General features: G+C 40.7%; 1 protein-coding gene across 8 annotated transcripts in view; it reads left to right on the top strand.

Annotated features, from left to right (window-relative positions):
* MAGI3 (membrane associated guanylate kinase, WW and PDZ domain containing 3) overlaps window positions 1-22,631 on the top strand; it is a 211,910-nt gene that overhangs the window by 159,337 nt on the left and 29,942 nt on the right. For all 8 annotated transcript variants that reach the window (XM_073319477.2, XM_073319471.2, XM_073319470.2 and 5 more), the window contains 6 exons: window positions 1,917-2,525; window positions 5,150-5,181; window positions 9,216-9,372; window positions 15,127-15,218; window positions 18,249-18,441; window positions 20,562-20,750. In XM_073319477.2, coding sequence (XP_073175578.1) covers window positions 1,917-2,525; window positions 5,150-5,181; window positions 9,216-9,372; window positions 15,127-15,218; window positions 18,249-18,441; window positions 20,562-20,750 — 1,272 coding nt within the window. The remainder of the gene's footprint in view (window positions 1-1,916; window positions 2,526-5,149; window positions 5,182-9,215; window positions 9,373-15,126; window positions 15,219-18,248; window positions 18,442-20,561; window positions 20,751-22,631) is intronic.

Below are 22,631 nucleotides of genomic sequence, written 5' to 3'. Positions count from 1 at the left end.
TATGGCTTGCATGTGGTCTAGTGATTAGAGCACTGGTCTGGGACTTGGGAGACCTGAATTCGATTCCCGGCTCTGCCTCTAGCCTGCTGGGTGACCTTGGGAAAATCACATTTGCTCTGTGCCCCATATTCCCTATCTGAAAATTAAGATGATGATACTGATATCCTTTATAAAGCACTTTGAGATCTGCTGATGAAAAGTGCTATATAATAGATAGGTGGTGGTATTTATTCCATTAATACTTCTGAATATATGGCCTTCTCCCTGGAAAGTAACCATTTATTTCAGCTCTACTTCTGCTTTTTATAGCTATACATAAGTATATACTCTTCTGTATAAACAGCTTCATAAGGACTTATTCAGTGTCATTTATTGAATGTTTCAGAGTAGCAGCCGTGTTAGTCTGTATTCGCGAAAAGAAAAGGAGTACTTGTGGCACCTTAGAGAATAACAAATTTATTTGAGCCTAAGCTTTCGTGAGCTACAGCTCACTTCATCGGATGCATTATTTATTGAATGGTCTCTGCTCCCTGTATACGTATAATGTAAAAACAGTGCATTTTCTCTGCCTGAGAGCGAATTTGGATCCAGGTCTATGTTGTGAATTGTCGCTGCCAAAAGTAAAATGCCAAATGTTAAAACTGACAGCGGAACAGCAGTAGGAATAAATAAAGCAACACAGAATGGGCAAATGGGGAGGCAGGAGAGGTGAGAAAACCCTGCACAATGTGAGGAATTAAGCACATTGTGGATATTAGTTACATTGGTTTAATTAAATTTGTCTCTGGAACCTATAATTTATACTGCCTTCACTAAGATGTGTTCCCATACCTCTGTGTATTGGATAACCACTCTTACTGTTCTGGTAAGAAAATAACTTAATACTTAACTTTAATACTAATTCAAATAACAAAAGAACTTAATAACTAATTCGTAACTCTGCTGCTGACCTGTTCTTTGACCTTGACAAGCTACTTTTCTTGTCTTTCATTTTCCCAATATGTAAAAATGAGGATAGTACCTTACCATTATTGTATAGTGCTTTCACATCTTCATATGAAAAATGGTATGTCTGTACATATTATAATTATTGTTATATAAGAGTTATTATTTTGGAGACAAAGAAGCCTAAGTGTCGGAGGAGTAGTCATGTAGTCTGTCCGGTGGCACCTTAAAGACTAACCGATTTATTTGGGCATAAGCTTTCATGGGTAAAAAACCCACTTCTTCCGATGCATGGAGTGAAAAGTACAGATACAGGCATAAATATATATTGGCACATGAAGAGAAGGGAGTTACCTTACGACTCACTGGAAATATTTCCATGCTCAAAAATGTACACATGCTGAAACAGACTTCCAAGATGTAACACTTGCTGCTATTTAATATGCACAGATGAGAATGTATTTTCAGTCAAAGCAAAAGCAAAATACAAAATTTAGAGAGGCGCTCAGGGAACTGTGTGTAGAATCTTAATTTAAGTTTAGCCAATCCAACAGAAACCAAAAAAAAAATCTGATTCATTCTGGATTGAGTTTAGACTGTTGTATAACATGAATTAAAGTATAAGACAGCTACTTTCACTAATGTATGCACTGTTTCCTTTTCTGAGGCCCATATAGTGTCATTCTCTAAATCTTTGGCAGATTACATTTTATATATTTAGAAGAGTGTCTTTTTAATTTAGTAGTCTATATTTCAACTAAGAGAAAAATCTTAGCCTTCTGGTAGTATATGGCTAAGGGGAATGACATGACCCCCTATTCATTAATATCTTAAATAATTGCCCATAAACTTGCTTTGTAGTTACTAAGGGGGTGGTCAGTGTTTCATTCTGCGCCTTAGATTAGAATATTTGAAAAGTAGATATGGTTTAGTTTCTGATTTTAATGATGTTGAACTCATTTTTATAACAGGTGATGTCATTGTAGACATAAATGGCAGCTGTGTCCTTGGCCATACCCATGCAGATGTTGTTCAGATGTTTCAGCTAGTTCCTGTCAACCAGTATGTGAATATGACTTTGTGTCGCGGTTACCCGCTTCCTGACGACAACGAAGATCCTGCTGTAGACATTGTTACCGCTACACCCATCATCAATGGCCAGCCAATGACCAAGGGAGATCTCTGCATAACCAGCCAAGATTTAATACCTGGAACAGTCATTTTAGACCAAAATGGGAAACCGGGTCACATTTTGGTTAATGGTCGCCTGAACAGCCCTTCCATGGACCCAAAGGAACAGAGGATATCCGTATCCACTCCAGGAGGCTCCCAGCCAGAACTAATCACTATTCCTCTGGTCAAGGGCCCTAAAGGATTTGGGTTTGCAATTGCAGACAGCCCTACAGGGCAAAAAGTGAAGATGATTTTAGACAGCCAGTGGTGCCCTGGCCTTCAGAAGGGGGATGTAATCCAAGAGATTTACCATCAGAATGTGCAGAACTTGACACATCTGCAGGTGGTGGAGGTGCTGAAGCAGTTTCCAGTGGGAGCCAATGTCCCACTTCTTATCTTAAGGGGAGGTGGGTAGGAATGAAACTTTATTATAATTTATCCTGATATGAAGGTGTTTAGAAGGTGATATCTAAGCTTTACTGTACAAAGCTTTAAAAAGTAGAAAATGGGCTGTCAGCTCAATTCTCTACCCTGCTCTAGCTGTAAACCATGCCTCTGGTATTGAGCATGTTATTAGTTTTATGTTTTACTGCAGATTTGATTGTAGACTGCTGCTGAATGTAGTCTGTTCTGGCTCTTCAGGAAATATTAGGGCAAAGGTGCACATCCCACAGTCTGACCTGAAGATAGCAGGGAATAGGGCTTTTTCTTTCTCTTTTTGAGGGTGGTCCAGAGACTCTGGCTTATACTATGAAGGTGATCACAGGTGTCTTGGAGGGAAGCATCTTTAAGGTAACATTGGCCTTGCCACCTGGAACTCTGGAAAGTTCTCCTTTTTGTGTGTATTTATCTCTCTTAATTGCTGTTCATTGCAGATCAGAACGTCTCCTCTCCCCATAGACTAACTGGTAATTAGCGTGCATTTGCCAGAAGGCTCAGTCTGATGGCTGCCAGACAGGATCCTTTCTCTGCAGTTTCCTGGTTATTAATGAGCTCATTGGTGCCCTCTACAACTTGTTTATTCTTCTGTTTTTTTTATATCTGTTGTTTGATTCCTGAGACTATTCATACTGGTATTACTTATAGTGACTTAGTACTGAGTACATTGCATTTTGCTGCCATAAGATATCTTGCTGACATTACCTCACCCTTTATGTTGCCAACAGAGATAAAGGAAATGGGCACAGGCTGTTTTATCAAAGACCCCCACAGCGGTTGCTGCTAATGCACACTATATAATCTCAGCCCACAAAATAATTGGCCCTTTTTGAGGATATGAGATGCAGTAACCATAATAATACTTTGCATTTATATGGCCTAGTTTGTCCAAGCATCTCAAAACACTTAATTATTCATAATAATGTTGTTTACACACATTAACAAATTAATCCTTCTGCCCCCTGGTGTCTCTGAACAAACGGAGACCCACAAGTTAGTGATTTATCCAAGGTCACACAGTAATTCAGCTTAGTCAGGAAGAGAACCAAGAATTCCCCCTTCCCAGTTCTCTTCTCCAGATCATACTCCTAAGGGATGTCTCTGTTCTCTGTTTCTGAGCAGCTGATGTTTTTATTGGAATGAACTCTAGAATGTTCTTCATGTGAGTATTCTATGCAAATGGGGCATCTTTTCTTTTATCTTGAGAAACTTTTATCTACTTCACTCTTTTGTTTCTCTCCGCTTCTCTGGACACCCTGACAGCACCTTTCAGTGCGGCAGATAAACCATAGTAAAATATCATTCCTATACCATTGTTTATGCCCATCTTGCTGTGTTGTTGAGATTTTAGCATTCCACTGAGAGGAAAAATGCTGATCTGATTTGCTTTTCCTGACTAAACAAACACAACATTCACTTCCCCTCTAGGGCTTAGTGTAAGGTATAGGCTCACTACCTATTAATACTCTGTGGATAGTGTGCTGGAGACCAGCATAAAGCTACATCTTTTCTGCTGAGAGGCAGAAATCAAGTCCAGTGTTCATTTCTGCATGCTGGGAGGGCAGAATTCAGTTCAACTGTAGCTTCTTCCATGCTGACTAGTGGTCATAAAGGGTAAGAAGGACACTGTGCTGAGAGAGTGGACCGTGCTGGTGTAGTCAGTTTAGTCACCAATCCTGAAAGCCCCCTTCTACCCTCACCACCCTGAATAGACCATGAGTACTAGTGACTATAACCATATCTGCCAACTGCTCAAACAAAACACTAAAAGTAGAGAGACAAGTAACACATTTGCCTAATTCCTATTAACGTGATGTGGAAAGAAGAATAGGCAAGGGCCTGATCCAAAGCCCAGTAAACAAATAAATGGATTCCCATTGACTTCAATAGTTTTTGGGTCAGAGCCTGTAAGATCAAGCCAACTGTCACATTGACATCTCCTTTTTATTAATATATCTCCATCTAGAAAGCTACTAGAGATTCAGCATTGTTGGCCCTGTGGGAAGCATAACAGAGCCTTGTTAGTGATGACCTGTATTATAGAAACTTGTTTGCAAGGTGAGATGTGACCCTTCAGAGCCCCTTTCAGGCTCTTCTTCCAGCCTCAGGAAAACCACCTCAAAACACATGCCTAACATTTGCAAAGACACCAAAGTCTTCACAATATTAGTGTTACCATTTCCAGTTTGACTAGCAATGAGGGGAAAAAATCAGATTTCTTTGGTAGTAAATAATGTTCTACTTGCCAAACTCATTAACTTGCCTCAGCACATTAATTGGAGTATGTATCCTCAAACCACAGGCCCTGGCAGCATGAGAAATGTGTGGTGTTTCATTTTAGTGCTGTTAGTTGCAGTTTAAGGGACCTCTGCTAGTTGATATTGTTGGCCAAGTAAATATTCACTGAGAATTTTAAAAGAATTATAGAACATATAGCAAACCTTGTGCCTTCACAAGGGGAGTGAATGTACAGTGATCAGTTGCAAGCCAAGAATAAGAGCTGAGCTTATTGGCTCTGTTCAATGTAAAATAGTGGGTTTTTAATCATTAAAGTTGCTTCTTATATTCAGATATTTTCCTCTGTTTTCTTTAGGTCCTCCTTCACCTGCTAAAACTGCCAAAGTGGTGAGTATTGATGTCATCCACATGATTATATTTATTGTGTTTAGTGTGGATGGACGGACTTGATTTTCAGGCACACAATAACAGATTCATGGGTCTCCATGGCAGCCTGTTAACTAACTTTACTGCTCCGTGAGTTCTTCTGTGTGTTCAGGCACAGGTGTCCTCTGATTGCCAGACAGGCATTGAGTGTGCTACAATAGACACATCTGTGATCTCTAGACCATTTATACAAGATGCAGGGGGCTCCTACAGTCTATGCCAGGCTGTCTGTGGTTTTTAGTTACCCTGTTACAGATTGCTGTTGATTTTTTTTTCTCATTGTTTGGCTGGAGGTTCTGCTTGTTATCTCTCTAAAGATAATTTTTTCAAAATGCTATTTGGCCACAAACAGATCTCCAGTGTATCTGGTGAAATTCTCTATATTTACTCTCTACCTCATGGGAATAAGCAAGATCAATTCTTAAGGATCATAGTTTATTATGCACATCACATCAGGTACATGAAACGGATCCTCATTTCATTGACAGTGATTGTTAGTGGGGAGAGAGAGGGAAGCTGCCTTTGTGTGTCCTGTCTAGGAACTCAAATAACTTGATTATTGTGGGTTCTGCTTTCTTTCCTTCAAAATGTAGGGTTTTTTATATTGATAGACAACATAGGAAACAAAGCAGCCTTCAGCACATCTGTGACTTTTCTTTAAAGAACCTACATTACTTAAGGAGAAGCTGGATCAGTCATCTCTCACTATCAGAGTAGGAATCATTTCCAGGATTCGTGTTTCAGGGAAGAAAAAGTAAGGTGCAAAAGAGCTTGATTGTGAGGCTGCAAGTAGCATTGGTGGTCTGTAGGTAAACGCCGCATTGTAACTTCAATGTCTTCATGTTCTCAGATTTGGACACTTGCACCTCACCTGAAAACATGTATTTATTTTTTAAAAATAAGTAAACCCATAGTTTAACATCTTCCCATGTGCTTACTTTATTCCATTTTCACAACCGGCTCTCTCACCCTGATCTCCTTGTAGGAGTCTGCAGTGATTATTCTTTATCAAAGCTTTGTTGCCTGACGCAAATTAATTTCCCTATGTAAAGGCTGTCAGAATGGCTGTTGAAGGGAAAACAACACATAAAGTTTCATTTTTCTCTTGCTAATTGCCTGCATTGTGTATTCAAATTTTCTTTTATAAGTTTGCATTTTACTTTCTTGGGAGAATTTTGTTTTGTTCTATGAGAAACCTCCAAAAATGAACTTCAGTGTTCCCCACTTGAATGCCTAGTTTGTCACCATTCCTGTTGTGTTTGAATGGGCAGTCTATATTTTCCCAGAGTCATCAAGGTGACTGTATTTCTGATATTCATGGTTGCAAAAGATTGGTCCACTAGGAATATCTTTGATTTAAATTGGATCTGGTGGAAAGAAAATTGTACAGCCTTTGGCTTAATGAAATACACTGGAGGTAAGAATAATGGTTGTTAATAGGGATCTGTATTATGATGTTGTGGAAGAGACTGCTTTTCAGCATGGGGTTCATTGTATGCCCTTCTAATGGTGGTGGTGGGGGGGAAGCCTTCAGGAATTGAGTCATTTCAGCAAGAAGAATTCTTGTGCATTGCAGTTCACTGCATTTTAACAAAATCTCCATTCCCAAGGTATAGAAGTAAATTCTTTCTCCACCATGGTTGCACTGTGCAAATACATTAATTCATTTCTAACCTGAAGCCAAGGCTGTTGCTGACAGTTAACAGTGGAGATAACATGAGGATGTCAGCTCTCCACATTTAAAACAGAGCATATACTGCAAAAAATTGCTAATTTAATTCCTAAGCAGAAATATAGCTGCTAAAAAGACATTCTCTGAATAAAAACTTTGCAATATAAAAATGCACTATGTGCAGACCTCCTAAAAATACTTAGGAAATAACATTACAGTGCATGTGCAGTCACCGTTTCCCTGAACGAAACCCAATGCTCAGTGGCATTAATTCACATCGTGAGCTAGTTCAGTTAAAAAAGGCGAGAGTCTTATGTCTATAAACATGTAAAAAGTCTCAAACTATTGAATCCTCTGGGGGATTTTCTTCTGCTCTCAAAGGGGCAGACCTGAGTCTAACCTAATTTTGTTTGTGTTAAACACACACATGCACTGCCACACGGAGACTTTTCCGCCTAGAGCAAACATTTAAAGTCATCTTGCTGTATCAACCTTTGGAAATGAGGATTTGAAACCACAGAGATGGCTGTAATGTCACTTCTACCTGTAGTCCTTCCTGCTATAACATCGAAGGGAGGAATTCTAAGTGTTTCAAGTTTCTTAACTTTGTTTAATTCCTCCTGAATATTTTCCTTCTTATTCAGGGAGATTTCCTTCTGAGCAGGTGGTGTTTGTTTACACGACTTTAGAGAGAGGCAAACGAGCAGAACCTGGCTTGCTTGCAAAATCAAAATCTCAGTTCTGCGCTAACCAATACTGAGGTTCTGCATAGAAACTAGAACAGGGCTCTAGATTTAAAAACTTCCAGGGTGCAGCAAATGGATGAAACTGGGAGCACTGATTTAGCAGAGACCATTAAGGACAAGTAATAAGACATCAGAAAATCAACCTTAAACTTATCCCTTGGTTTCCTGCTGTATCTCAGGGTTCTTTTAGGATTCAGATTTTAGAACACAGGTGGATATTTGTTTTCTCTACTGCAGCTTCGTAGCTCAGATGTTCAGAAGAAGTGCCTCTATCTACCACTCAGTGGGTTTGTTCGACTACTACAGTTTGGTGAATTCCAATTCATTACAAAAGTTAGACGTGCTAAACAGATCCACTTCTTTTGAAAACCTGACACTGATCACTGGAGGAAATGGTTGAGAGAGTTCATGCTTTTTCACGTGCACTAATCCCTTACTTTCTAGTTTGAATGAGTTAGTGTAGAAAGTGTTCAGTTGCCATTATCTTGCAGAAGTTAAGTAGCTGCAGAACTCCTTATCTCTATGATGTCCATCTGTACACTTTTCAGAGATCAGCACCTCCGTGACGGGGCAAGATTTCAAGATAGATACTCAAATTATTTTCAGTTGTAGCAGCCAAATTAACCTAGAAGAGAATCCTTGATGATGTTTTCCACCTTCAGATGGAACAAATGAAATTAACATAGTTCAGTGACTCTCCGGAAGAAGATTCTCTTTTTATAGACATATCTCCCTGCATTTCACTCTGAAAGCAATCAATCAGCTGTTATGTTCAAGGACCACTTAATGAAGTTTGTAGTTAGTGTAATTTAAACTGACTGACTGGGGCAATGTAGACCATGGACTCAAACTTTTTCATAGCATGGAATGCATTTTAATAGTGGCTTGTGTTCACCACCTTTCCCGTTCACAATTGCATAGTTACCTCTTCTACAGTTCATGGTTGCTTAATATTCCTATGATAAATGCAGCAAATACTTACAAGGAAAACTGACATTGGAGAAGAACTTAATGTATTTTTAGCTTTCTGATGCAATTTGGCAGTTTGGAATTTGGAGAACCAGCACCTTGTGACCAGCGAGCTCTCTGCAGCCCACCTGCAGTGTTATGCAGACCAGAGTTTGGGAAATGTCAGCCTAAAAGATGATCTCTGAGATCCACAACCTTATTACCAAGTAAAGGGAGAAAAATAAAAGCCTTATACTCTGTGTATGTTGAGTTCTTTTCAGTTGTGTGTACCAAATAGCACTGGACACAAGAGGAGTTACAATATGGGCAGTGTATATGGGAAATTACATACACTTGCTCACACTCTGGGCATGAGCCACTTCAAACACTTTGTTTCCAGGCCCATTCTCCAGTAGAAGAGTTGTCGTTTTTTCAAGTTTTGAACAGGCTGAACAGAAGCATACTCCCAGTAGGATCGGAAACCCCTATCTTACAGGGAGAAGCTGGACTGAATTGGAGTAGATTATGCAGTTGCATGCCATGCATTACAAGTTTACTGTTTTTTCTCACCTGTTTATTGATAATTTTGAACTTAACATACTTTTCTTACTCTGCTTTTTTTGTTTCAGAAAACAGATAAGCAAGAGAATTCAGGAAGCTTAGAAGCTATCAGTGATTCCATTCCACAGCCTATGCCATTCCCACCTGCTGCTGTGAGGTCAGGCTCTCCAAAACTCGACCCTTCAGAAGTCTATCTGAAGTCTAAGACAGTATTTGAAGACAAGCGTAAGTACACAGACCTCTTATGCTGGGAATGTGCTGTAGCACAGCAGGATGTGTTCTGCATTTCCTTCATGTGTGTCCACTTGTAAACACAAGTCTTTAAACTTGGTGCTCCTCAGGGCATATTTAGAAAGACTATGAGGAAGTAAAATGACCATAGTAGTTTGTGTGATTATATCCTAGCTAATGATTCCATTGGAAATCACAGCTCAGCAGTCTGTCTGTTTTGTGTGTATAACACAGTCTGTTTACTAGCAAAGATTTACAAATGGTGTATGAGAACAGGTGCAGATACAGAACTGCTGCCTAGCTATGATTTTAAATGTAATAGTATACAATGGATAAACCAAAGCCATTTGGCATGCCAAACATGCCATATAAAATACACTCCTGGGTGAGCTGGTAGGGATTAAAGTACCCCCATAAATGACCAATCAAGAATATGTTTTATAGTAAATAAGGGGGATACGGTGTCAGCAGATGGGCTGCAACATGAAAATAAACTGTTATATAACTACAAATGAAGCATAGCAGTGTCACCAAGGTCACAAACGGCTTGTTGCCTGTGAATTTCCCACTGTAAACAAACTTTCTCCCCAGTGCAGTGTTTCAACCATACATTTCATTATATAGCACTTAACTGAAATGCTATAAATATGCTCTTAATTAGATTTGTGTTGTTTGTCTAAAAGGTTAGTTCTGGATAAAGCGGTAACTTTGGAGGCCCAGGAAAAACAAACACAAGTTCATTTTCCTAAGCCAGGGCATGGAGTATGGCACATCTGTACTTTATCTTAATCTGGTACCGCAATAAGCTGCTGCTTCTTTTCAGTACATCTGACTTGAGAGAAAATTAACCTTAACATTTTCCCTCCGTAACACTTATTACCCAGCAATAAGTTTCATACATGAAATAGGAAATCAGCAGTCAGGTTCTCTGATGTTGACCTAATTAATATTAGAAAACTGTCTTCAACATTTAATTTCCATTTTCCCTATCAGCACTTTTTTCTAATTTTGCAAACATGAGCTTTGAGAATTGGATAGTACCAGCCCTGCAAAGATACCTTGTAAGACATTTCTTAAGAAATGCTTCATTGAAATTTGAATTTACTTCGGCTACAGACGGGCTCATATGCCGCTGCGACACAATGAAACGACATTTTCTAGTTACTCAGAAAAAGTGTCCTGTTTAACAATTGAACCACAGACAGCAGCAGCCATAGAGAAGAGCAAAAACAAGAGTTAAACTAAACAAAGTGGAGGCAAATGCACAATTTAACATATTGAGGGTTAGTTAGTAAGACTTGATTGGAAAGTAGGATAGGAAATTTGTATATCAAGTCATATATGAAGTTATATCTTGGTGAATTTGAAATGATGAGAGGTGGAACTCACAGTATATTGCTGCACCATATCTTGTAATGTTTTTGAGGAGTTCTTGCCAAATTCGAAGATGTTCTAATTCTAAGCAGCTGAAGTAAACTAGATAGTTCAATTGTTTGTCAAATATGGTCCTGTCTGAGATGAACTCTAGATGGATTGATGGATTCCAAAGCCAGAAGGGATGATTGTGACCCTAGTCTGACCTCCTCTATAACACCGGTCATAGAAATTTTCTAAAATAATTCCTAGAGCAGATCTTGTAGAAAAATATCCAATCATGATTTAACAATTTTCAGTTACGAAGAATCCACCCCGACCCTTGGTAAGTTGTTCCAATCACTAATTACTCTCACCATTAACAGTTTTACACCTTATTTCTAGTCTGAATTTGTCTCGCATCAACTTCTAGCCATTGGATCATGTTATGCCTTTCTGTACTAGACTGAAGAGCTCATTATTAAATATCTAAAAAAGAAAAGGAGGACTTGTGGCACCTTAGAGACTAACAAATTTATTTGAGCATAAGCTTTCGTGAGCTACAGCTCACTTCATCGGATGCATGCAGTGGAAAATACAGTGGGGAGATTTATATACATAGAGAACATGAAACAATGGGTGTTACCATACACACTGTAAGGAGGGTGATCACTTAAGGTGAGCTATTACCAGCAGGAGGGCGGGGGGAACCTTTTGTAGTGATAATCAAGGTGGGCCATTTCCAGCAGTTGACAAGAATGTCTGAGGAACAGTGTGGGGGGGAGACTACAAGCCCTCAGGAACAGTATCCCCAATAATGTCACGGCAAACCTGGTGGCTGAACTTTGTGCCTTTGTCCTCACCCATAACTATTTCACATTTGGGGACAATGTATACCTTCAAATCAGAGGCACTGCTATGGGTACCAGCGTGGCCCCACAGTATGCCAACATTTTTATGGCTGACTTAGATCAATGCTTCCTCAGCTCTCGTCCCCTAATGCCCCTACTCTACTTGCGCTATGTTGCTGACAGCTTCATCATCTGGACCCATGGAAAAGAAGCCCTTGAGGAATTCTACCATGATTTCAATAATTTCCATCCCACCATCAATCTCAGCCTGGACCAATCCACACAAGAGATCCACTTCCTGGATACTATGGTGCTAATAAGCGATGGTCACATAAACACCACCCTATACCGGAAACCTACTGACCGCTATTCCTACCTACATGCCTCCAGCTTTCATCCAGACCACACCACATGATCCATTGTCTACAGCCAAGCTCTACGATACAACCGCATTTCCTCCAACCCCTCAGACAGAGACAAACAGCTACAAGATCTCTATCAAGCATTCTTACAACTACAATACCCACCTGCTGAAGTGAAGAAACAGATTGACAGAGCCAGAAGAGTTCCCAGAAGTCTCCTACTACAGGACAGGCCCAACAAAGAAAATAACAGAACGCCACTAGCCGTCACCTTCAGCCCCCAACTAAAACCTCTCCAACGCATCATTAAGGATCTACAACCTATCCTGAAGGATGACCCATCACTCTCACAGATCTTGGGAGACAGGCCAGGCCTTGCTTACAGACAGCCCCCCAACCTGAAGCAAATACTCACCAGCAACCACACAACAGAACCACTAATCCAGGAACCTATCCTTGCAACAAAGCCCGTTGCCAACTGTGTCCACATATCTATTCAGGGGACACCATCACAGGGCCTAATCACATCAGCCACACTATCAGAAGGTCGTTCACCTGCACATCTACCAATGTGATACATGCCATCATGTGCCAGCAATGCCCCTCTGCCATGTATATTGGCCAGACTGGACCGTGTCTAAGTAAAAGAATAGATGGACACAAATCAGATGTCAAGAATTATAACATTCAAAAACCAGTTGGAGAACACTTCAGTCTCTTTGGTCACTTCATTACAGACCTAAAAGTTGCAATTCTTCAAGAAAAAAACTTCAAGAACAGACTCCAACGAGAGACTGCTGAATTGGAAGTAATTTGCAAACTGGATACAATTAACTTAGGCTTGAATAGAGACTGGGAGTGGATGGGTCATTACACAAAGTAAAACTATTTCCCCATGTTTATTCCCCCACCCCACCCCCCACTGTTCCTTAGACGTTCTTGTCAACTGCTGGAAATGGTCCACCTTGATTATCACTACAAAAGGTTCCCCTCGCCTCTCCCCACCCCTCTCCTGCTGGTAATAGCTCACCTTAAGTGATCACTCTGGTTACAGTGTGTATGGTAACACCCATTGTTTCATGTTCTCTATGTATATAAATCTCCCCACTGTATTTTCCACTGAATGCATCCGATGAAGTGAGCTGTAGCTCACGAAAGCTTATGCTCAAATAAATTTGTTAGTCTCTAAGATGCCACAAGTACTCCTTTTCTTTTTCCAAATACAGACTAACCTGGCTGCTACTCTGAAACCTATTAAATATCTGTTTCCCATGTAGACACTTACCAACTATACTTAAGTCACCCCTTAACGTTCTCTTTTGGTAGACTAAATAGATTGAGCTCTTTGAGTCTATCACTGTAAGGCAGTTTTTCTAATCCTTCAACCATTCTCATGGCTCTTCTCTGACCCCTCTCCAATTTATCAACATTGTTCCTGAATTGTGGGCACCAGAGTTTGACACAGCGTACCAGCAGTGGTTGCATGAATGCCAGATATGAAGGTAGGCTGTCTCCCCTACTCAAGATTCTCCTGTTTATGTATCCCAGAATCGCATTAGCCCTTTTGACTACAGCGTCACACTGGGAGCTCATGTTCAGCTGATTATCTGCCACAACCCCCAAATATTTTTTTAGAGTCACTGCTTCCCGGGTTAAAGTCCCCCATCCTGGAAGTATGGCCTACATTCTTTGTTCCGACATGTACACGTTTACATTTAGCTGTACTAATGCATATATTGTTTGCACCCAATTCACCAAGCAATCCAGATTGATGTAAATCAGTGACCTGTCCTCTTCATTATTTACCATTCTCCCAACATTTACATCATCTGCAAACTTTATCGGTGATGATTTTATATTTTCTTTGAAGTCATTGATAAAAATGTGAAATAGCATAGACCCAAGAACCAATACCTACGGAATCTCACTGGAAGCACACCCACTCAATAATGATTCCCCATTTACAGTTACATTTTGAGACCTGTCAGCCAGTTTTTAATCCATTTAAAGTGTGCCATGTTAATTTCATTAATCATATTACCCTCGTTTAATTCTTCATTAATCAAATCCAGGATCAGCCACTCCATTGTCTTGCCAGGGATCAATGCCCGGCGCACCGGTCCATAACTATCAGAGTCATCCCCTTTTAAAAATTGGCACAATATTAGCTTATTTGTAGTCCTCAGAAACTTCCCCTGTGCTCCAAGCCTTATTGAAAATCAGCATTAACGGTTCAGCAAGCTCATAGCAAGCTCTTTTAAAACTCTCGGTTTCAAGTAATCTAGACCTGCTGATTTAAAAATGTCTTACTTCTGCAGCTTCTGTTTGACATCCTCCAGAGATACTAGTGGAATGGAAAGTGTTACCACCATAAGATGAGTCTGTATAATCTGTTTTTTCCCCAGATACAGAACAATGTACTGAACACTTCTGCCTTTTCTGCATTATTTTTGATAATTCTGCAGTTTGCATCTAGTACTGGACCAATACCATTGTCAGGATTATTTTTGTTCCTAATGCATTTTAAAAACTCCTTCTTCTTATCTTTTACTCTTATTCTGCTGGCCATAGATCCTTGTGTCCTTTTGCCTCACTTGTCAGTTTTCTACAGTTCCTAACTTCTGATTTATATTCATTATTATCAACTTCCCCTTTCTTCCATTTTTTATATATTTTATTTTTTATAACTGCCTTCATTTCCCCTCTAAACAAGGTTAGCTTTTTAACCAGCATGGCCTTCTTCCTCAATAAGGTGTTCTTAAATGATTCCCAATTACCATTCACTTTTCTGGTTAAATTCTTCCTCCCTGCTGATTTGGCTCATGATTGTTTTCAGTGTTGTGAAATTGGCCCTATTTGTAGCAATTATAGACTGCATCTTAATCTCAACCTATAAAAACATAATGGTAGGAGGTGTTTTGGTCCCTGTGAAATGGTGTTAGAGTGACAGACATCTGCAGCTGTTTCTGGACATACTCATCACTCCACATGCTAGGAGGTTGAGGAATTGGTGAAATTTCTTACTAAAACAATCTGACCACTCTGTTTTGTCAATGGAAAACTACAAGCTTAGAACTGGTTGCACAACTGTGTTGATTAAAGAAAGATGTAAACACGTTTTAATCTTCTTTCCAATAATCAAATGTAACTTATCATGCACGTTTCATATTTGTCTTAACTAGCTCCAAACACAAAAGATTTGGATGTTTTCCTGCGAAAACAGGAGTCGGGGTTTGGCTTCCGTGTGCTCGGAGGGGATGGACCGGACCAGTCAGTAAGTGAATTAAGTTATCTGTTACCTGGACTTTGGGAGCTTCTGCTGTAGCTCCTTGCAATGTCTCCTTCACATGATCATTTTAATTTTTTCCCCATGTTGTGTTAAGTGGATAAGCTTTATTTCCATCTTCAAATAAACAGCTATACTGTATGTTGATATCAGATTCACCTTAAACAGATTCAGTATGTTTTTTATACTGCTTCATTCCTGGTTCAGGTTGGCTTACTCAAAATGCTATCAGAGCTAAGTTGCTGCAAATTTGGTTGCAAGTGGGTGGTAGATAATCAAGAATGGAAGGCGCAAAGACATTTGGCGGTGTCTTTAAGCTTTAGAGAAATAGTGTTCATAGTACAAGTTCACACCAACCGACAAACTGGGAAAATGAGGCATGGTGTTATGGGAGGAGCTACAAATGTGACTTATTCAGTTGAGCCCAAGGGACCTTTACTTGGTAGGGGAAACTTGGGGCAAAATTCCATTTGGTCCCTTGCCATGAAAGCTGTGAAGTCCCTACTGTCGCTCAGTATTCAAACATGACCTGGGACAAATTTACAGAGTTTGGGGTGAGTGGGGAGCTCATCACCTTGGGAGTGGTCTTCCACAAATTGAGGTGGCAGCTAAGGTCAATTTGTCACATGGAAGGAGAGAAATACAGTACCCCAAATTCCTACAGAGGGAGATAGCCCCATGTTCTAGCAGTGAAGGAACTTGAACAGAAATATTTCAGCAGTCAGATGTTGAGCTAAAGCTTCAACAGGGTAAAAAGAGTAAAGAAACTGGGCAGGCTGGTTTAGCTATCTTTTATTAAGTGATCAGCTGAGTCCTTTACCAAAGTCAGCAATTTTTGGATTTCTGCAAGCATCACTGGGATACTCCTCCATAGCAACACTTGTGACTTGATGGCGAGAGACGGGCCTCAGTGACAGGCACATTAAAAAGTTATGGTTTAGATTAGATCTGGGGGAAGAACCCTTATCTGCATGTTTGGCACTTAACTTGCCCATGTTCATCCTGGTAGAGCAAACATGCACTGCGTCTGTCCAGTGACATCTGAATGTGGCCTGGTTCTCAACAGAATGCCCATGAGTGACTGCAGTGAGGACCTACAGCAGTAGTTAATGAAACAAGTTGAGTGTGAAGCTTTTTGATGTGTTGTGTTAGACCAGATTTTAAAAAAAAGAAACTGTTCCGGCTAAATAGTGATTTAACTCCAGTCCCATTAAAATCCAATGGAAGAAGATAAAATGGTTTGTTACCTTTCTTCCCTTTCCTCTTCATGGTTGATTTCAGTCCCCCCCAGGCTCTCAGTCACTTTCTGTTTGTCTAGAATCTTTCTTGGCAGCAGCAGTTCTCCATCAAGCCTTTACACCATAATTGTTCTATCCTGAGAATGCTCTCAAAGATGGGGTTGGCACCAAACCTTTGCACATTATAGCACCTAATCTTATTAATGGACTTGGCACCAATGCACACTGGTAATGCTCAGTACAACATGCATGTCAGTTTAACTGGGAAATAAGCAAGTGGAGAAGGCTTTCTGGCTACCCCAAAAAAATCACCCCCAGATTTGTTACTGTCTTGTTGCATTATTATGCTGCAGAAGGGAACAAAGCAAGGAGAAAATTATAATCTTTTTTTAAAATAGTTTTTGTAAGTCTTTCTCTTCTTTTGGAGATTGGACATCAGATATGGTTTTAGGTCACCAATTAGTGAAGTTTTTTGGCTTTGCTCTCGAGAGCTGTCATACAATTTGACTCAGGTGGCAGTGTCTGCTTCAGAGAGGAGGATGGAGGCAGATTGGCAAAGACATGAACGGAAATTCCTGGAGTTCCTATTCATGCTATTCCTGGCTTTAGGAAATCCTGCCCTGTTTCTCACTTGCCAAAGCACATCTTCACCAAGAAAAGTAGAACTCTGTCCCTGACCATATGGCAGTGACTGCTCCTGTCCTGCCAACCTTCAAAGGTGCTAAAGCTTTTGGGATACAGACACTGATCGGTAGCATGTCCTTTCATATGTAATTAAAATGCATTCTCCATTCACATCTGAGATCCAATGCCAGTTTGTTTTCTGACGTGCATTTAAAGGAAAGGAAGAACAGAGTGCTTTTTCTAGAGGAAATAATACGCAATTTTAGGTTTTTTTTTATTGTATTCTACTGTTTTGTTGCTATAGTGACTAGCTGTGTTGGTAAGAGTATAGCAATGCCCTGAGTGCAATGTGAAGATGGGTTTTGGAATGAACCTGCTCTCTGCTGCTTAACGCTGGACACCTGCTGGACATAATTGTTTTTAATCTTTCACTTTAAACTGAACTTTTTTCTAGCATCTAAAACTACTACGTGTTTTGTGCTCCTGTCTCTATCATTTAGCTGGTGTTTGCTTGGGAGGAAAGGTGCAGGCCAAAGGGGTGTGAGGGCTGCAGCTGTTTAAATTCATCCTGTGATCACCAATACTTGCACATTGCAGATTTTGAGTGTTGCAATTTCTGAGGAGCTGTGTTCTTAGGCTCTTTGCTGAACTTTAAATTCTACACTGGAGTCACCTAGCAGGTCTCAGTAATGATAGTGTGTCTTTGTTGTGTTGATTGAATGACACAGGCATTTCTTTTCAATAATTTTTGATGCACAGAACAAATACATAAATAACACACACATACACTAAAACAGCAAGACAAACAGGTGAGTGTACAAATACAGAGCTTAACCTACTCATGAGGTGGTGACCGTTCAGCTGATAGGCATTCATGAATAATGCAAGGCAGTAATAAAAATAAACCTTAAAATAAGATGAGCATTAAGTTTGAATGTCAGGAAGCTGGGACTGTCACAGTGTGCTCATTTCTACACCTGCAAATGAGGTCGGTCTAGTATTGCTTCTGTAGCGTGAGTTTCTGCTAGATTTAGGAGGGGGAAATACATTTTTTTAAAGGAAAGCCTGCAAAAAGTCCCTCTTTATCTGGAGATTCAAGCATGACACATTCTGTGTGTTCTACACCCCAAGACCAATGATGATACTTTGTTGACAGATATATATTGGGGCCATCATCCCACTGGGAGCAGCAGAGAAAGACGGCCGACTCCGAGCTGCCGATGAGCTAATGTGCATTGACGGCATCTCTGTCAAAGGGAAATCACACAAACAGGTCCTGGACTTAATGACCAGTGCTGCGCGGAATGGCCAGGTGCTGCTCACTGTCCGGAGGAAGATCATCTTTGGCGGTATGTGCCAGGTGTCCAGACTAAACCCAGTCCCGCTAGGTTTGCCGGAGTCTGGTAGCATGGCCATTGGCACTCTTGTTCCTGGACTCAGTGTAAAAGCATGTTTCCACGGCCATAATCAGGTGACATAAAGCTGTACCATGAGAGAACAACTAGTACATCAGGAATGATGGAAACTCAGGGTGTCACCTCCACTTCTGGATGAATGGGGTAAAACAAATTTGTATCAAGCAGATGTTCTTGGAGGGAAGAGAATGGGATAAAAAAGGGAGCATCCGTTCGCGCTGAGACTCTGGAAAGCACTGCAATAGTGATGCTCTCTTGTTCTATAGTGCTTTTCATTGGAGGATCTGAAAGTACTTTACAAGCATTCATTATTAAAGCCACTCATGGCTCTACGTACTCTGGGCAGTGATACAAACTTTCTTTCTGCATTACAACACACTACATTCTGAGTTTTGTTAGAATTTGTGCAGCAGGCTTAAGTGTATTATTTAATTCAATGCAGAAATTAATTTTATAGTCAGAGAAGTGTTCTGTAGACAGTTCAGTGGCAATGGAATGTACAGATATGGAAACTGAGGTACAGAAGGGTTGTCGTGGCTCAGATGTCACTGACCACATCAGTGATCAACCTGAGAACAGAACCCAGGAGTCCTGGCTTGCAGTCCCCTGTTCTCATTAGTAAACCCCACTGCCTTTCATGGCTCTTTCAGTCAAGATAACTAGAAACATTCCTTATAAACTGTGAAAAAATAGAAGTGTATGATTTTCATAACATCTTCCCTTTCACTGTCATCCAAATGGGGGCAGCATGGCCTAATGGGCTAAGTATGAGTTTGTGAGCCTAGAAAGTCCTAAATTCTAATTCCAGGCCTGTCACTGACACACTGTGCATTCTTTGACAAATCAAGTGACGTCTGTGTCACTGTCTGTAAAATGGGTGTGATATCTACCTACTGCACAGGGGTGTTAGTGAGTTAATATTGTCATGGTGTTTCTCCCAGGTGCCACACAGAAACCAGACAAACCAGGAGGGGGCAGGGTCTCCAGTCACACTGTATTTGCATGTAGATTGCAGCCCTTCATGAGTCTGTCTTGCTCAGTTTTTGTTCAAGGTGAAAATGCATACTGTATTAAATTAGGTATTATCCGCCTAGTAACTACAGGTGTATTATATTGGTGCTATAACTGGTGGCTACTGCCAGCCTGTCGTAGCACGGTGCAAGGAGAGCAGATTGAGCCGAGCACAAAAAGAGGCCATCTAAAGGCTCAGAAAAGATTAATCGGAGAAAAAGCAATTTTCTGCCTTTGCATCTCAAGTTGCATTGCCTCCCTGGTGAATTCTGACAGTGTAACGTGTTCCTGAAAGAGAGGGTCTGATTCAGAGATCTTGAAAAGCTTACGTGGCTTCGTCTGCATCAGGGCCGCCTCTGCCTCTGGTCTCTGTTTATTTCTCCTTTATTTAATTTAAAAAGAAAGAAAGAAAAATCCCTTCATTTTACAGCTTTATTTTCCTCTGAATTTCCTGATGTGGCATGGTCCTCACAGGCAATGCTTCAAGACTGGGATTTTGTTAGTTTTCCATCGAAGAGGCTGGGCTTCAACATTTGAATTACCCTTTAAAATATTGGTACACGTTTTGAAATAGGCCGTTGGTTCTCTGCAGTGAAAATGGCAATAGTCCCAGTTTTAAAGTGGGTTTCTGCTCTTGATCTTGTGCTTAAACTGTACAGGAAAATAGTGCTGCCAAAAAGAGTCACTAAAGGGACAACCAAGGTTAGGCTAGCGTTATTAAGGGCATCAGCAACTGAGCACGACCTCTGAGCTGCTGTACACCCAGACTGTTCCCTTCTGAGTTATAAGTGTGTATTGCAAACATTAAACTCTCCTATTACACATTCTTAAACCTCTGTAGCAACTTCAGCCCGAAGTGTAAATGGTTCTACCCCGTATTCTGATTCCATCTGGTTTCAGTTGCCTTCTTAATAAACCCCCGTGGGGAGGGGAAGTGCTTCTCCATTTTGTTAGTGATCTGATCATGTTTATCCTTGTAGTTATCCAGCTCCACAGCACTCTTACTGATTCTACCTTATACTTTATTTTTGTGGTGTTTGTAGTCGAGAAACAGCCAGAAGAGGAGGAGTCGCAGCTGCCCATTTCCACTCAAAATGGATCTCCCCGGCTGAACCGGGTAGAGGTCACAAGCAGACAGTCCCCAGAGGCCTATGATGTCCTGCTACAGCGGAAAGAGAATGAAGGATTTGGGTTTGTCATCCTCACCACAAAAAGCAAACCTCCTCCTGGCGGTAAGGGCTGACTCCTGTGTGTTGGTGCCACCTACTCCACTGATGCCTGACTGGAGGAGATTAATTGGTTTAACTCATAGTTAAGCAGTTATTGCCAATGGCATTCAGGGCTGAGGACTCCTAGGAGATTCTTCTTTCATAGGATGGTGTTTGTTTTCCATGTCCAACCACCTTCTGTGCTGTGATCTGTTTCACTCGTCGTGCTGTTCACAACTTCAGTGGCTAAAGGCTAAGTCTGTCTCGCTCACAAAAGGGAATATGGTTTCTCTCCTTTGTACATTTTGTAGAAACTTTTGCATGTGCAACAACTGAAGTGGGGGTGGGAAATCACTCCTTACCAGTACAGGGGAAAAGAGAGAGAAACATATCCTTGTGATTTGATGACTTTCAGAATGTGTAAGGTGCCCAGACTGTGATAAGTGTGGGAATGGATGCACCGGTGTAGTCAAGGGTAAATGCAGGTAAACAGAGTTTACCCACTTCTCATTTGGGGAATATGGAGCTTAGTTTAGATTAGTTTACCCACTTTTTTTTTACCACCACATCACTGGATGCAGAGAACAAATATGCACACACATACTCTTTACACTCTCGGTACAGCAGTGCCCAGTAGATAAAATCAGCTATTGGGTAGTTAGTGCCTGGATAAATCTCTTGCTAATAGAAGTATACTTACAAACTTAGACCTGTGAGATCCATTCAGGGGGTGTAGGTTATTACTCAGGTCTCTGGCTTTCTCAGATCTCAGTATTTCGAAGAAAGCAATGGAGGAATTAGTCAGGAGAACATTCTGTATCTGCCTTGTGACATGTTACAAACCAGAGATATTATCCTAAGCAATTTAGCGTATCTTAGGGTTCTAACTTGTGGATTTGGCAGATGGATCAGTTTGTAAGATAAAGAGCAGAGTGGACCAAGTGAAAATAAGAAGGTATCTTGTAAGTAGCGATAAGAGACAAGCTGCTTGAGGGAGGCATCTGAAATTCTCCCTAATTAACAGAAAGATTTCTGACCCCTAGCACTAGAGTAATTTAAAAGAAGTGCCCATTCTTTATAATCAAATACATTTTGTATTGAATGTGATCCTGGGTGCCAGACTCCCAGAGCTTGCCAGGTAGCAGTTATTAACACCACCTCTGCATAGACAGATGTGCCTACCTTTCATAAACTGTTGACTTTTATGAGATGGCTTCCACACTCTTCTCAGATACTTTTGGCCAAGATTTGAGTAGTTCAGTTTTAAAATGAAAAGGTATGGTCAATCTATAACTAGGCCTGTTGGCTGGCATTGTTGCCCTTTGTGAGAATTGGAGGGATGGGTATGGTTCTCTCAGTTCATAGAGAATGAAGAGCTTACAGCCAGGCTGAGCCTTGTAACACAAAAGGGATGCCAGACAGCTCAGTGGATTTACCCAGGGCACAGCAAGTTACTTTCTTGTTTTTTCTCCCTGAGATGTGGACACTCGGGTATCTGTACCCCAGTGATCTGAAATCTTTTGTCCCCTGCTGTGAATCAGTTTCCCAGTAACTGCCCTAATGATCCCAGAGCACTTACTGTAATAATGACTTGAATGTTTGCGTGTGAGTAAAGGGATGTTCTTCCAGCCCAGACTATTTACACTGACATGTTGCTCTGCCTTATTTCTCTGTTTATTATACTATGAAAAAGCAGAAATACAGACAAAAGCAAAAAGAAAAGGAGGACTTGTGGCACCTCAGAGACTCACCCATTTATTTGAGCATGAGCTTTCGTGAGCTACAGCTCACGAAATGAATGAAGGATGCAGTGAGCTGTAGCTCAGGAAAGCTGATGCTCAAATAAATGGGTGAGTCTCTGAGGTGCCACACGTCCTCCTGTTCTTTCTGCAGATGCAGACTAAC

The sequence above is a fragment of the Lepidochelys kempii genome, chromosome 21 (assembly GCF_965140285.1).
Source record: "Lepidochelys kempii isolate rLepKem1 chromosome 21, rLepKem1.hap1, whole genome shotgun sequence".
Taxonomy (NCBI): domain Eukaryota; kingdom Metazoa; phylum Chordata; order Testudines; family Cheloniidae; genus Lepidochelys; species Lepidochelys kempii.
Note: the sequence above shows the minus strand (reverse complement) of the source record. Positions and strands in the feature narration are given on the sequence as shown.